The following is a 16,268-nucleotide window of genomic DNA, read 5'->3' as shown; positions in this document are numbered from 1 at the left end:
CTTCCAAAATCTTACAGTGAGCATGGTATAGACCCTTGATTCATTTCATGTACAAGTCATCTTGTTTGTGCTGACTTCATTTCTACACGGCAGCTGTCGGTTGCTTTTGGAGTCGGGATATCGTTTTTATCAATGTGGTGTGCGATTCGAGCTCGCGCAAATACAACCCATGTACCTCAGGGAGGCAAGAGTGCTGGTCCAGTTACTGGCACTACTATAAGCCCATACAACGCCGCTGCGAGTGTGAATATGGCAGTATGGATGTCATTAGAAGTGTGGCTGGCAAATACGTCGGTTTTTTTGGATAAAATTTTCTATCAGAAGCTCTCAAAGCTGACGAGTGGAGTAGTTTCCGTGCTTTTCGACCGCAATATTTCATTCCCTCGATAATCTTTTCCATTTTCATCCAGGTGACGGCGACATATGGAACTCAGTTCGAAACGATGGATGAAGCTGGGTCTCTAAGTAGGATTTATCCATCTGCGACTCTAGCCGTACATACTTGCTAACTGTAAGAGTCTTCTCCAGTCAAACACTTGGTTGAATCATTTTTGGCCGGATTTGGGCTGGCGGCAGCAGTCAATGTGTTAATCGTTCCACTCACATCTAGAAAGATTGTCACTATGCACATGGCACAGCATTTTGATGCGATTCAGAGAACACTGGACGCGCGTCGTGAATTCACGCAATCCCTACCATTGCGTTACTGGCGCCTTCCCCATTGTACCTCGAATAACTCCCAACAGGAGACCACATCTTCATGGGCAGAAGCAAACACCCTGAAAAATGCAACCATGGAATCTGCCAGAGGCCTTGCAAAGATAACATCGGAATTGCGCTACGCAAAACGTGAAGTGGGTTGGGATTATTTGGGGCCCAAGGAGTTGGCGAGCATCACTCATCTATTGAAGAAGGTATTGGCTTCAATTATGTGGATGGAGTCACTTGTTGAAGTCACTACGCATATTCCTCGCTTAGTGACCGAGGTGGAAAGCATTCCTTGCGAAGAGGAACATCAGAAGTGGTGTTGGGTTATGGAACAGAGGCGCGGCCCTACTGAAAAACTCATCGAAGTCATGAAAGAATGTCTTAATCACTCTGTGCATATTCTTCACCTCGGAAAAGCGCCAACAGTATCTCAAACAGATATCGAAGCGAACAGAGATCATACGAGCACATATTTGGAAGAGATAATTGAAAACTTTCTTCAAGAGCGGCAGGGTTCATTGGAAACCTGGCTCTCATGGGCAGGTATGTATCAATCTTCTGGAATGCCCACCGGGATAAGCTCTCAGCAGCGCGAACGATATCGATTTCAACTATGCTTTCTCCTTGACGTAGGCTTCTCTTAGCCCCTTGGTTGAATTTTCCTACCCTAACTTCCATTTTAGTTGGAATCTTCTCTCATTTCGACTGCGCGAAGAATCTTAGACCTGGTAAAATATGCGGATTCCAAGGTGGACGATGGTACCATGGATAAAAAACGAGTGGTGCTGCCAACATGGAAAGAATTAAAAAAATGGTTCTGGGCCTCGTTGTCCGGGGAGTATCTAGAATTGGATTATTTCCAGTACAGCAAAAGATCCGGTACCGCCAGGATCTACCTGGACGATGTTCTACAGACTGGCACAGATCCAGAACACGTTGCCCCCCAAAGTACATGGCAAAGGGTTGGCGATCACTTTCGGAAGAGCTATCACTTCTTTGGTTCGCCTGAGTCCATGTTTGGCTTCCGAGTAGCCGTGGCTACCATGGTTGTTTCCCTCGTTGCGTTTCTCAGAAACTCGCAGCACTTCTACATCCAGCAACGTCTTATTTGGGGGTCGATCATGATTGCAATTAGTATGACATCGACAGTTGGGTCAGCTGTGTATGGACAATCAATGCGACTTCTTGGGACAACAATTGGAATGTTGTTGTCGTATATTGACTGGTATATAGTCGACCAACAGCCAGCAGGCGTTCTGGTCTTTGTTGGGATCACCATGTTTTTGTCCCACTACCCATTAATTAGGTTTTCTACTCACCCCGTGCCGCCTATGGTCGAAATGGTCACAGTTGTGTTGATTGTGGGCTATGCACTTCAGGTGAAGAAAGCGGGAGTCGTATTTTCTGAGGCCAACGAGCAAGCATATCATGCTCTTTACGTCCTGTCACCTTACAGACTCGCTACTGTTGTTGTTGGAATTGGGGTTGCTTTCATTTTCACTTATTTTCCCTCTGTGACCACAGTCAAAACCTGGTTCCGGCGAGATCTTGCGTCTTTTCTGTATCTTCTCGCCCATTACTACAGCTCTGTGTACACGACCAACTTGATGATAGTCAAAGGCCTGGCTGGAGATCATAACGACAAGAAGAGCCTGGGGAGAATCCTGGAGACAGCTCGTACTCGTGTTCTTGTCAAGGAAATTGTTCTCCTACAGGCAATGGAAGAGCACACGTGGTTCTTTTCCTGGGAGCCTACGACCGGGGGGAAATTCCCTAGGGATGCCTACCATAAATTGGCCGAGCATGCGCGAAAGTAAGTCCGTTTCTAATCTCGTCCAATTATTGTAAACACTGACATATTGTATCCCTAGCGTGCTTCAACTTTCGGTAACCTTAGTCGAAATCGCTGATTCATTCCATCTCGCCGGCCCATTGACCTCAGGACCAGCCCTAGAAGATATCGGACAGCTCATGGCTTCCTTGGACTTGAAGTCCCATGAAGTGACATTTCTTCTCACGACACTATCAGGTGCCATCAAAACTGGGAGCCCACTGCCACTTTATCTTAAGGCGCCTAAACCTCGTCTGCCTATGGAGCTGCAAGCTGCTGCTGCTGCTGCTCCCAACGAGAGTCTTTTTAGCATGAAAAACTTCAACAAGCCGGGGTTTTCAGCCGTTGCTTCGATCGAGATTACCATGATGGCTCTAGAACATGAGCTATCTCAATTATTATGCGAGACGAAAAATTTGGTAGGAGAGTTGCACCTATTGACAAACATTGTCCACAGCAAGGATCTGCCTCCGAATATGGATTCGATCATGCAAATAGAAAAGAAAGATTGAATTGTGTATCTTTGTAATGTCAGAAAATAATTGGCGAGGGTTTCCTAAAATAATGTCGGAAGAAAAAATCGAAACATCTATATGGTGGCCTATCATCCTCCATCAAAAGCATTTCTCATTCGACTTGAACAAGCCAGCTTTCGTAAACAAAATTCAAGATTTTAAAACCTTGGAACGCGTGTTCAAAGCCCGCTGTACCTCCTGGCTCTCGAGGTAAGCCTCCAATCGTATTATACGACAAGGCTGTGCTCAATCAGACGAAAACGGTGTATAAAACCGCTCATTTCTGTCGCGAAAGATTTACATATCAGAGGTATCATCGGAGAGGATTTGTAGAGCCTAGAACTTAGCTGTCATTGGGAATGTGCAAGGAGTAGACTTCTCGCTGTGGCGGCAAAATGTGACGAAATGGCCAATCTGTTCCTCTGTGTCACAGAGCAGAGTGTCTTGACATTGCACAGGTCACAAGTGATGTCGCTTGGTTTGTTGACAAGAGAGAAGATATTTCCTATCCGGGACCTTGCGTCGCCTGATCGCTGGATCGGGACTACCGCGCAGGACACATCTTCCTCTATCTCTTTCCTTCCTTGGCCTAAGTATTTCGCTGAATGGACTCTTTGCCTTTAAATTCGACTCGCCGTGTTACACTCTGATAATTTGAACACACGGGAGCCCGCACTGGACGGAAGTAAAAACCTGTGCAGTGGGGCCATTTCAACAATCAAATCTTAGACTGAGACTCCATCCACTCTTTCCCTGCACCGACAGGCAGGGCACCAGTCCCAAAAAGGGGCGAGACCCTGACGCGACAAATGTCCGTGCGCAGATTGAACTTCCCCTGTCAGATTGTTGTCATTTAAGGAGAACAAGCTCTTTTCAAAATCGATATAAAATCTGCACGCTGATATTGTCAAAGCATAAGTTGTCAAGAATGAAAAACCCACTACACAATCCACTGCCGGCCTCGCTTTCTAGTACTTCACCCGTTATCTTTTGACCTTCTCCAATCTAACCTTGCCCAATAGGCGAGTGCAAAAAGGCCGCTGCGATTCTTGAATCTTTCATCGACCCCAAGCTCAAGATTGATGGAGAGATCCCACGTAAGATGTTTCTCAGGGCAAAGGTAAAACATGGACCCACTATCAAAATTACACCACGGAACAACTTACTCAATGTCAGGGAATCGCAATCTACACAGCATTCAGAGTCGGGTTCCTAGGCTCTGTGCGCTTTGGTTCAGGGCTGATAGTCGCCAGACTGCCTGATGGTAGCTGGTCTGCTCCATCAGCAATGGCTATGGGTGGCATTGGCGCAGGTGGTCAATTTGGCGCAGAATTAACCGATTTCGTGTTCGTGCTGACCACGGACGTGGCAGTGAAAACATTCATGCAATCAGGATCTGTGACTCTAGGCGGAAATATATCTATGGCTGTTGGCCCTGTTGGACGCACTGCCGAAGCCGGGGGTGTTATGGGTACTAAGGGTGCAACTGGGGTTTTCGCTTACTCCAAGACCCGTGGACTATACGGCGGTCTCACAGTCGAGGGAGGGGTACTTGCGGAACGCAGTGATGCGAATAAGAAGCTCTATAGACGCAAAATCGGAGCGAAAGAGTTGTTGACCGGTGTAATTCCATCACCGCCAGAAGCTGAGCCTCTCATGACAGTCTTGAATGGTGATTACTTTCAATTAGAATCATCTGCCCAGCCAACTGCAGGGGATTCGTCGCAGGCCTTTAGCCGCGGTGTTGGAACTTCAGGTCAATCGAATTCTGGACAGCCACAGCAGATTGTTGCTTCCTCTCATCACGAGGCCGTGGTTGCCGAAATGGGTGTAGAGGAAAGGGCTAATGCTGCAGAGTCACCTACTAAAATACTCCATGATGCGCCAATCATCCCGGAATTACCGAGCTTAGCTTCTCAACCGACATCAATTGCTGAGCCCAAACCCGAGCTCTCATCGGCTGATGCTGAAATAGCCAAGAAGACCACCCTTGATGATTCGAAGACAGATCCTCTAGCAACTATGCCGAGTCTCGAGCAGGCACTGAGTACAGAGCTCCAATACACAGTTTCTCAAGTGGGATCTACTTCCCAAAACACTGCCAGTACTGCCATCGGGCCAATCGCTGAACATCTGTCTCCCGTCCATACAGATGCTGAGCGAGTGGCTCAAGTCACAGAATCGACTAATGATGTTATGCTAGATGAACTAAAGACCAAGCAACCCGAACCTGCCACCGAACGTGTATCTGGCGATCCAGAATCTTCTAAATGAGAGTCGGAGACATGGTTTGGGGGAGAGGTGTCTGACGGAAAGGCTCGAGGTGTTTGGGTTCGAGGGTTTCTAGGGTCTACTGCTGTGTGAAGGAAAGCAAAAAATTAGCGAGATATCCTTCCATATGGGTGATCAGCAAAGTTTTGCGGAGCCCTTTCGGCTGGCTCCATTCTTGCTTGGCGATTCTGCGTCCCTCACGATCCACCATTTGATAGTGGGGAGGGGTCGAAAAGCTTAATTATTGTAATGGGCGATGCTGGATTGACATTTTGCCCTGCTCAATATATGTGTCACAATACTTGCATCTCAACGGTTCCTATGATGGATCTTTTAGTAATGGATCATGCGAACTGTGGTTCCGAGACGATGGTTACCTGATGTGGGTCCTCAGATACCTCATTTTTAACCTCCAATACGTCGGAGTACCCCAGACTCCAAAGAATCGAGACTGAGTCCTGCCTAAAAATAGTGTCTATACCTAATTCATCATGATTATCATGGTATATTTTGGAACGGCAATTTCCTCGTTCACGATATAAATGCATCCTTGATTTATGTTTTTTAATTTTATCACTTTTGCTAAACCAGTTCATCCGGGTTAATTCGACCACTCACGTGCCACGTGTGTCAAACTTTAATGTACCTGCGTGGGTCTTGGCGGAGAAAATCTGAAACACAGTGTCTCAGTTGGCCTAAATACCACTGTCCAACGGTGGAAAAAAAAAAGAATCAGCAGTAGATGCGTACGACAGTCTAACATCAGACCAGTCTGATGTTCCCTCCTAATTCTGCTGCTCCCTGACCGGTAAGGGAGAAATGACCGGGTCTGAGAATGGACCGGTGAGCGGCGGAATTTCTCCCAAGGAGAACAAGCGTTGGTTACCGGACTCATTACGACCCCCTTTTATTTTCTCCGTGGCTGCCTTCTTTTTACTGTTGGCTTTGTCAATCGAATTTCTCCGACAGTACTCCAATCGTCACCACGGAGTCATCCATCTCAAGTCATACGAGCAGCTAGGGAGTCACACTTCAGGGGTGTACACGTATATACCTACTGCCTTTGCTGTTCTAGCCGTGACACTATGGAACATCTTGACTCTTGATGTTCTTCGGCTCGAGCCATGGTTTCAGCTAGCCCAGCCTGGAGGGGCCCCTGGGACTGTTTTGTTTACCAATTATTGCTTCTACTATGGAGTTCTGACTCCCGTAATGGCGGCACGTAACCGCCATTGGATCGTTTTTTGTGTGTCATCGATTGGTCTGATTCTGAGAGTTATGTTGCCGTCCCTGATGTCTGGACTCGTCAATCTTGATGAGCCGGCCATAGTCTCCACGAGACATGTCGATATATGGCCTAGTTTGGTGGACCTGGAAACACAGAGCGCCTGGCTAGCCAACGCGGCGTCCTATTCCAAAACCGGGACAAACACCCTGCTTGATACCTTTTTCTTCTACCAAATTTCTAATTACTCACTGCCACCCATCTCGAGGCCGGTGTACGAGGGCTCTTCAGCCTCAACGTGGGCACTTACGCAAGACATATACTGGGCTGAATTGAGCTGCGTGGAGGCTCAGTCAACTGACATCAGTCACATTATGTGGGTTGACCCTATCTCAACCGACAAGACTCTGAAATGGAATGTTCGCAAAGATAAATTCCCAAATTCTTCCGATTCAAATGCAGACTCGAACTGTCAGATCGAAGTCACCTTGAACAGTACTTATCCGACTGCTGGAAATGGGTTGGCCCAAGTACGACACTGGGAGCCTCTAAATCCCGATGACAATGCGGAAGCCACATCCACATTGAACAGTACTGGCTGCAATTCGTTTTCGTTGATTGGGCTCATCATTGAATTTGACCCCACATCCAGAATCTTGGCCTCCAACGCTACAATCTTCGGGTGCACCACCTCATATTTACGTGCGAAGGCGGCTATAACGCTACCTACAAATAGCTCCATTGCCAACATTAAGAACATCTCGAGCACCAAGGCCACTTTAAACCCTACGGAATTGGATATTTCGAACTTCCAAAATCTGCTTTTCATAAAATATCTCCAGAATGATCTTGCGCTATGGAATAACGGCCGCCCGATCAGCTTACCTGGGACTACAGGTGTGAATGATACGTTAATTGAAAGCGATGCCAATCCCATCAGTATTACTCAGTACGAGCGAGACGTCAGTCAGCTTTGGAACAAACACTTTGTCGTCGCTTTCAACCACTTCTTCGACACAGCTATTGGTCCTACGCGAGTCAATGCGATTCTCCATACCGCCACAATAATATACAGTGTTATCGGTAAATCTGCTATTCTCGCAGAAGCCATTCTCTTTGTGGCTTTTTTATTGCTTGTGGTGATGTCCGTCCTATATCCACTGCGACCCAACTTCCTCCAGTCGGACCCCGGCTCTATTGCAGCGCAATGTGCCCTCATTACGGACAAACTTTCTTCTCTCAGCCTGCTGACTCCTTCTAATTTGGACTACACACGGGCAACGCCTCGGCAGCTTCGTCGATTTGCTCGCACGCTGTGGTGTAAAAGGATCGGTGGCACTGATGGGAAACGCATAGATATAACCCCTCGCCATGGATATATCTCAATAGCGGCGTCTGGTATATCTCAAGTACGGCGCAGGACACGGCCCCTTTCCCGGCCGCACTTCCTCACGCTACCATGGTTTCTGTTGGAATGTCTGCTGATGGCAGGTGTCTTGGGTACATTCGGAGTATCATTCCAGTTTCTTCGCGTGGACAAGTTTGATAGCTCCGACTCAGCTGGGACGACGGTCTTGGCATATTTCTTAATCTACGGCCCGACTGTCATCGCGTCCATGATTAGCTCCCTCTTTGCCTCTGTACACAGACATGTGGGTTATATGGAGCCCTGGGTCCAGCTGCAAAAAGGAATGGCCCTGGCAACACAGTCTCTGACAGTCAATTACTGTGCCTACACACCTGTAACAGTCTGGAAACAGCTCCGTGAGAACAAGCCTCCTCTTTTGGTTATCCTCTCATTTGTTTGTATCCTGGATTTTGTCTTGACGATTGTGAGCAGTGGGATGTTTGAGCCGTCGGTGGACTATTGGACAGAGCATACCGATGCCCTTACCGCGCAGTATAACGGCTCTCGCTTCTTCAATCCAGATATTCGACCAGAGTTTACAGGCTTCAGTCTCATATCAGACAGTTTGGCCACTGGTCATTCTCTGCTCTCATGGAATACGCCCAGCTTTTCATTTTTTTCACTTGACATCAATGATCCCGATGCTGAGTGGACCGATTGGACGATGTATACGACCCGCGCTCGGGGGATTGGAATTGAACTTCAGTGTGGAGAGCTTTCTCCCAGCCAGTCGCGGTACAGTAATATCTCGGGCTTTTCATACTGGGACTACACTAGTGCCTCGGACACCAAATGTACCGCCGAGCTGCTTAACTCCACTCAAAAAAGCCAGTCGATCAACGCTGCCCTTTATTTCACTTCATCCATGAACTCAAGCCTTGCTTGCCGAAAGACCTTTCTCGTGAGCCTCTCCGGGAGCTTCAACGCCACCAATAACACACAGAAAGCTGCGGCTACAGAAACTCCGAGCGTCTTCCATTGCAGTCCCAATATGATTATCCAAGATTTTGAGGTTCGTGTTGATCCCGATGGAATGATCCACAGCTCCACGCCAATACCCAACACCTCTGTTACAAGCGGGTCGATGTTTCAAAATGCTTCCGATAGCCTTGTGCCATTCAGCCAGGCCTTCATACGACAAGACCAAGCCAACTCTTCGTGGGCGGGACTTTTAACAACTCAACTTTACAATAACTTCATCTCCAATCCTACTATGTCATACTATCATTCTCAATCACACTCTCACTCTGGATCTCATTTTAAAGCCCCACACGGACATACTCCCCAAAACGAAACGCAAAGGAAAGCTCTCTGGCTCCACACCCTACAGGTCGTGTACAAAGCAACTTTCAGCACATATACAACCCTTCAGCGCGATATCTATCTCTCTCCCCTCACCAACCCCAAAGACACTAACACAACCATTGCTGGAACCGTTACGGCTGCAGTGTGGGAAATCTCACCCTCAAATACTACAATCGTCATCATAATTATCCTTATCTCCCTCGATCTTTGCGTGCTAGTAGCCGTCTTCTGGCTACGCCACGATCGGCACGCAGGCCTGCCAATCCCTCGCTCGGTTGGCTCTCTAGTTCCCTGGATAGCGAACAGCAGAATGCTGAATGATATCCGGGACACTGCTCAAATGAGCCAAGGCGAGCGAAAAATACATCTCCAGAGGTTGGGGCATCGATACCGGTTTGGGAAGTGGGACGGAGCAGATCGGCGTGTGGCGCTTGATCACGATGAAAAGCTTACGGCCGAAGACGAGTACGAGATGAATGAATGGCGGTTGCCAACCTCTCATCAGGTAGAGGACACCAGATGTCAAAGGAGCTCGGCTAATGAACCGTCGGATCACGAATAGTTCTGCCTACATCTCAACTACATAGACGGCAAATTTGGCAAGTAGATATTTTTGTTCTCAGGCATATAATGATAGAATGATTGATTCTCATATTCTGCTTCGCTTTATTGAATTTAGGGCGTAAGCCAGCAGCAAATCGCCCCACATAGTCTTGATCAACGTAAGCGCGAGTAGACGAAGAAAAGCGGATGGTGGGAGGCATGTGGGAAGAGTGAACTCCGTAGAGGAGAGGGGTTGAACATGATTAGAAAACAGGCGCACAAGGCCTCTTCCAATCATGTATCCTCTTTCCTCAGAATGAAAAAAAAAGAAAGAATTTTGGTAAAAGTTTCGCCCTGTTCGCCCCTGGGTGAGCTGCCACCTGAAGCGGCACCGCAGGCGGCAAGCCGCATACAACATAAGCGGGACGCCAGGTGAACATGGGAATGCCATAGCTGTAAGTTTCAATAATTAATTTTCGAATCTGCTCCAAATTACTCATATTACATCCTAACCCAATTGAGAATGACCTTCAGTCTCCCTTACATATATGACTTAAGAGTTGTATACATACCGCCCCTACCTCTCGAAACAATGCATGATAACTGAAGGGGCTAGCCCTGGAGGTACGCTTGATAGGTACTTTACAAGTATTTATGTTAATATACTAGACAATCCCACAGAGTAGTGTAAACGAGTACTTTTGGGCATTACCCCCGAGCTGGTCTTTTCTATCTTTAGTAATTCCATGCGTGAAAGGTATTATGGTGATCCCACCCCTTTGCTGCTTGGCCACCCCGAGGAAAGCCGAGCAGTAAGTTGAGGGTCCTGTACGAATAGCAGAAAATATGCACTCAAGTGCTGACAAGGCAAAATTTGCCTGATCTGCGCCATGCATCAGATCTGTACTACATGACTCGTCAAGTATTACCTACCTGCATTTATCACAGCCCGTGCTCGGGCATCATACATGTACGTAGCTGAGCAAATACAAGTACGGAACATGTTGCATTTTCTATGACTATCACGCCTCATGACCAGACCGTAAATGCATATTCTCATGCAGCCGAATAGCTGGTACATAACTATATAAGCCCACGAGCACTACATAGGCACGCAATGGATGCAGTTTTGCTTCTGTTTCTGTCCTAAAATGCAACGAATTTTTCGCTCTCTTCATACGTCTGGAATTAGGGCTGCCAGCCATTCCAGTCGCCCAATCAGTAAGTGCGAAGTTCATGTCGAGCAAGATCATTACAGTACTAACGGCAACAAGGAGACCACAGAATCTCCAGTCTTGTACCCCTGATCGATGTCAGCACAATAGATCTCGCCTCTCAAGCCTCCCACCTCAGAGCTGTCAACGGGACGCTCGAAGCGAAGGGAGTCGTTCAGCTACAACTAGGATTTCCCGACGAAGATAGCACCTATCTCCAGAAGCTCATCCTCAACCTTCACAAAGAGCACCGACATGGTCTCCCAATAACCCACAGTGCCGAACGTGGCTGGTTTTGGGATGTCCGACCTAGCGCCGACAGCTTCCAAAGCCATGGATACCAAGCCCGATCGGAAACAATGCACCGATTCGACTGGCATACAGACTGCAGCTATGAAAAATGCCCCCCACGTTACTTTGCGCTTCAAGTCCTCCAGCCGGATCGCCGCGGTGGCGGGACTTTGTCAGTACTCAACGTGGACCGGCTCCTCACGCTTCTCTCCCCTTTCGCACGTAAATGGCTCTCCACACACAATTTCCAGATCAACGTTCCGCCCGAGTTTATCAAGGAAGCTGGTGAGAGGCATATAAAGGGAAATCTTCTTGCGATGAAGAGTAATGGGGAACACGGTGGCAGTCAATTGCGACTACGGGAGGATATTACAGTCCCATTGACTGAGAACGCGGCAAAGGCGCTGGATGAACTCAAGGGAGTTCTGTTTGGTGAGAGTGCAAAATCCGAGATACTTCATATGCATGCAGAGAGTTTGCCGCAAGGTTCAATTATCATCATGGACAATCAACGTTGGTTACATTCACGGAATGAGGTAAAAGATCCAAACCGGCATCTGCGCAGGGTGCGATGGGGTGCGACCGAGTTCGGGGCTGCGAGCCTTTAGTATATTACTATCAGAAGTTGTCATTTAATTTTCATTCTGAATATCATCAATCTCGGACTAGATCAAGGAATTACTGCGACGTGTATGTTTTCCAAACATTATATTTAAACATAAATTCTTGCTTTTTATATACATCTTAGAATAAATGCAATAAATCGGCATTCCACTTGCCAGGACCAAATGAAACCGAATAAGATGACAGTAGTAATTGACTGTAAATAGCATCATATTACGCATACCGATTATACGTATCCAAGTATGCTTAACAAACTGGAACGGGCCGGCGACCCATCGGATCAGCCGATGAAAAGGGAGTGAGACATTATCAAAGTTTTTGCGTCATCCCTTGGCGCAGGCAGTCAATTTCTGTGGCTGGCTGTAAGCAGATAAGTAGATAAATATTCAGCTGTGCAAAATCCAGTGGCGTAGACACTAGTGGCACTAATCGAGATTGGCTATTACCCATGGCCGATCATGTTCATGCGCAAGGGGATCATCCCGCCGATTAAATTGTATTGGACCAATAATACCTGTATACTTTATCGAATCGATGTTCTATTGAGATCGGCGCAAGTAAGGCAGCTGTATCTATGACATTATGCATACAAAGCGATTCACAAAGACTGGAAAGGAAATGTATTTTTCCAATTGAGATTCTATCATCCGTCTTGTTCCCTCATCTTTCTCATACTGCTTTTTGCGACAAAATGAGTGTTTCTACCCCACCAGGACCTCACACAAACAGTGAGGAAACTCCTCTACTAGGAAATTTCCGCGATGAACAATTCCAAGTTCTTCCGCGTCGGAAGCTTATGATTGTCTTTCCAGCCTTGGCCCTCGTGCAGTTCACTTCTTTCCTGGACCAGACCGCCATCTCGACCGCGCTACCAAGTATTGCAGAAGGTCTTCATATCGGATCCTCTATTTCTTGGGTCGGTGCCAGCTTCCTGATCACCAGTACCAGCATCCAGTTGATTAACGGCCGACTTTCGGATATCTTTGGCCGGAAAGCATGCCTCATATCCGCCCTGGTTATCATGGCTCTAGGCAACATTGCCTCGGGATTTTCGCGCACACCTGGCGAGTTGTTTGCCACACGGGCATTTAGCGGGTTCGGTGCCGGTGCTATTAATGCTCTTGTTCAGATTGCCATATCCGACTACACTACGTTGGAACAGAGGGGCTACTGGTTTGGTTTCATCGGGATTGCGACTGCGCTGGGCAATGGATTGGGCCCGCTAGTTGGAGGTGTTTTGACACAGTCCACTAGCTGGCGATGGACGTTCTGGTTCATAGGTCCTTTGGCTGCGGTGGCATTCATCTATCTTGCTTTGGTTTTGCCGCGGTCGCATACCACTGAGGGTATTTGGAAAAAGCTCAAAATGGTAGACTGGTTTGGTGTCTGCACGAGTATGACTGCTATCATCCTCATCTTGGTATGTTTGGGTCAAAACTTCGCATTTTCATGATTTAATAGTCGAAGTAGATCCCTGTATCCCAGGGCGGTTCATCCATCTCTTGGACTTCCCCGGCGGTAATCCTGATGCTCACCAGCGGCGTCAGTTTATTGATTGTATTCCTGGTTGCTGAATGGCGATACGTGAAGTTTCCCCTCCTACCATGTAAGCACCTCGACTAACACACCTGAGAACAACACTAACCGATATATTTTCACAGCACATCTATTCCAATACGGTTGCTCCACAAACATTCTTCTGTCAATGAATCTTATCATTGGCTGGATCTTCCACGGCAACCTATTTTACATCCCTCTTTATTTTCAGAAAGTTCGAGGCTGGAGTCCAACAGTGGCGGGATCTTTAATCCTGCCGTTGGTCATTACGCACGGGTTGACCTCCGGGTTGACAGGCCCAGTGATGTCTAAATTCGGCCGATATACACCTATCATCAGTACCGGGTCGGGCCTCTGGGTTATAGGAGCAACAGCGAAAACCATGTATGGCAGTGGAACCCCGGTGTGGATCGTGTCCATGTTTGCAGTTCTTGAAGGAGTCGGTCTTGGGTGTTCCTTGCAGCCCGGTAAGTTGTGCCTACTCAGACAGGAGAACCCAGGCTAAATGTCGCCCAGTGCTTGTCGGTCTTTTGGCAAGCTCTCAAAACTCCGACCGCGCAGTCCTTACAGGCCTTCGGAACTTCCTCCGCGATATTGGTGGAGGTGTAGGAATCACAAGTATGAAATTCCATCCCCTTGACAGTTCCTTCGATACATCACTAACCATAATTGTTCAAGTATCCGGTACCATCCTTAATAACATCCTATACAATGGACTACAGGGAAAGCTTAGTCCGAGTGTGTTTTCCCAGCTGGTTTCGTCTTCCTTCAATTGGGAAGGTCTCAATATCTCCAATCAAGAGAAAGAACTAATCTTGGGAGTATATATGAATGGCCTCCAGGCGGTCTTCATTTCATATGCGGTTCTGGCAAGTGTTTACTTCCTTTGCTCTTTCTTCATCCAAGATTATGGTCTTGGTGGAAGAAACTGTGTGCCCAAAAACGAAGTCGTACCGGAAAATGATGATTGCGGACATGAAACGTGATCTTTACTTGTGTGATCTGGGATTCCATATCCCATGGTATGGCTTTATAATTCTCATCATCTCTCCACTTTTCCAATTTTTGAAAGTCAAGCTTGTGATCTAGCTGTAGCACAAGATGACAACATTGAAATTGAATAATGTATATTTGCTTTTCAGCTCGGTTTGCACGTGGGGCTAATAGAGTTACTATACCAGAAAATAGCTCTAGAGATATTGATAGATATAGAGGAATATTCAGTGCTGGGTGTACATAGGATTCTGTCGGTGTCCCTGGGTCATATCATGTGACCTGAGCAGCGCTGGCATCCCGTTTAGGACTAGCTTAGTTTTGGGTCTGGGGGCATATCCTCTAGATCTTCTGCTCCTTCTCTCTTTTCTCCCCCCATACCCAATATCACATACGTTTTGTGTGAAGCTGTCAGCCTACATATTGTAGTCATCTTCCATCTTCCCCGCTTGGGGCCTATTGGCGCCAAGAGATTCTATTCAAGATTCCATAAGACAGAGTCCATTTTCTACTTGACTAGATATAGTGTGTAAAGGTCGAGATCGCATAAATACCCCTAATGTTATCGTATTCCACTTAAAGTTATGCACCTCCACTGTAAATGATCAGTTGGAGTGCCGCGTAATGACGGATACACAGATGCGCTTGTATAAATGGCTCCCGAGGTAAAATAAACAGACCAACTTACTGTACTGTAGCGTGCCATGAGTTTGAACCCCCCCCCCCCTCTCCCTCCCGTTTTCGAGACCCACCTATTAAATAGCTCTGCCGTATTTTCTGCCAGATAAAACATTCAAGTAACCGGTATACCAACCATCATTATCAATAACCTGCTTGACCCGGTGAGGCATGGTGAAAGCTAGATTTTCTAGCATATCAGATGCGAGCTCATACTATACTTCCTATGTAACCAAAGTAACGAGTTCTAGCGTCTTCTCGTTTTCAGGTATACCGTTCAGCGCGTCTTATAACTATCGCGTATCCTACTAGCGTATCTATAAGCGATGCGCTTTTTATAGTAGGCGGTGGCAAGAGAGCGGTGAACAGGGAGGGGGGTTTCAAACTCATAGAACGCCACTGTAGCATTCTGATCTATCCAACGGCTTCTCATGAGAGCTGAAACCTGCAGCCAATAAAGTGGTACTAGTAGATAGGGGCGGCTGACATGCATAACCCGAGCCTTGTGGCTTGGCTCTTCGTTCCTTTGTGTAACTATCGGCTTGTTCACCCTTTTCAAGCTCCAGATCAGGGTCAGAGCTTATTGGCATTGACTTCAACCCAGACTCGCATTCGGCCTGCTTATGAGGTTATTCAAGAAACGATGACTTCGTTGATACCAAGATACCATGGATTTTTCGCGAAAAACAACAAATAAATATGCGCTTGATTCTTTAATTTGGTATTTTTTCTTTTGAGGAAATATATATCGGACTAAATGACACGACGCTCAAAATACTCTTCATCCTGCAGCCACCACTAATTTGAGCACCGCACATCACAGATATGCAGGCAACAGACTACACACAAGTCAAGTACCTGCAGATGTCAATACTCAACTAACGCCTAACCTAAGAAGATCTATATAGAGCCTTGGAACGCTAACCGCCCAGAACACCAAATTGACTGGATAAAAAGGCCTCGGGCCGGTCAGCAAAGGACCCTAAGCTTACGAAATGTGAAAATAGCAAAGGACGAGACCAAGATCGGAAATCTCGATTGTTGAACAATTGTTTAACATAATGAAAACTATACAAACACAGAAACACTTTAATACGACTGATCC

The 16,268-nt window shown here is 47.0% G+C and overlaps 5 protein-coding genes across 5 annotated transcripts; all 5 read left to right on the top strand.

Annotated features, from left to right (window-relative positions):
* Positions 1-623: 623 nt before the first annotated feature.
* Positions 624-3,051, top strand: N7520_010310 (FUSC family protein; the record flags this gene model as incomplete). The annotated part of the gene is made up of 3 exons (XM_057144243.1): positions 624-1,337; positions 1,392-2,521; positions 2,580-3,051. The coding sequence occupies 3 exons, from the start codon at positions 624-626 to the stop codon at positions 3,049-3,051; spliced, it is 2,316 nt and encodes a 771-aa protein (XP_056989997.1).
* Positions 3,052-3,982: 931 nt separating this feature from the next.
* N7520_010309 (lipid-binding SYLF domain-containing protein) lies at positions 3,983-5,328 on the top strand (the record flags this gene model as incomplete). Its single annotated transcript, XM_057144242.1, has 3 exons — positions 3,983-4,025; positions 4,077-4,174; positions 4,231-5,328. 3 exons carry the CDS (start codon positions 3,983-3,985, stop codon positions 5,326-5,328), a joined length of 1,239 nt encoding a protein of 412 aa, XP_056989996.1.
* An 816-nt stretch (positions 5,329-6,144) lies between these two features.
* On the top strand, positions 6,145-9,825 carry N7520_010308 (DUF3433 domain-containing protein; the record flags this gene model as incomplete). The annotated part of the gene is made up of 1 exon (XM_057144241.1): positions 6,145-9,825. One exon carries the CDS (start codon positions 6,145-6,147, stop codon positions 9,823-9,825), a length of 3,681 nt encoding a protein of 1,226 aa, XP_056989995.1.
* A 1,132-nt stretch (positions 9,826-10,957) lies between these two features.
* Positions 10,958-11,919, top strand: N7520_010307 (uncharacterized protein; the record flags this gene model as incomplete). Its single annotated transcript, XM_057144240.1, has 2 exons — positions 10,958-11,027; positions 11,081-11,919. The coding sequence occupies 2 exons, from the start codon at positions 10,958-10,960 to the stop codon at positions 11,917-11,919; spliced, it is 909 nt and encodes a 302-aa protein (XP_056989994.1).
* A 707-nt stretch (positions 11,920-12,626) lies between these two features.
* On the top strand, positions 12,627-14,478 carry N7520_010306 (uncharacterized protein; the record flags this gene model as incomplete). Its single annotated transcript, XM_057144239.1, has 5 exons — positions 12,627-13,355; positions 13,406-13,541; positions 13,597-13,959; positions 14,009-14,110; positions 14,171-14,478. 5 exons carry the CDS (start codon positions 12,627-12,629, stop codon positions 14,476-14,478), a joined length of 1,638 nt encoding a protein of 545 aa, XP_056989993.1.
* Positions 14,479-16,268: the final 1,790 nt, after the last annotated feature.

This window comes from Penicillium odoratum (genome assembly GCF_028828045.1).
Source record: "Penicillium odoratum strain IBT 22623 chromosome Unknown utg000008l_segment0_segment0, whole genome shotgun sequence".
NCBI lineage: Eukaryota > Fungi > Ascomycota > Eurotiomycetes > Eurotiales > Aspergillaceae > Penicillium > Penicillium odoratum.
The sequence above is the reverse complement of the archived record's forward strand: the minus strand, read 5'-3'. Positions and strand labels throughout refer to the sequence as shown.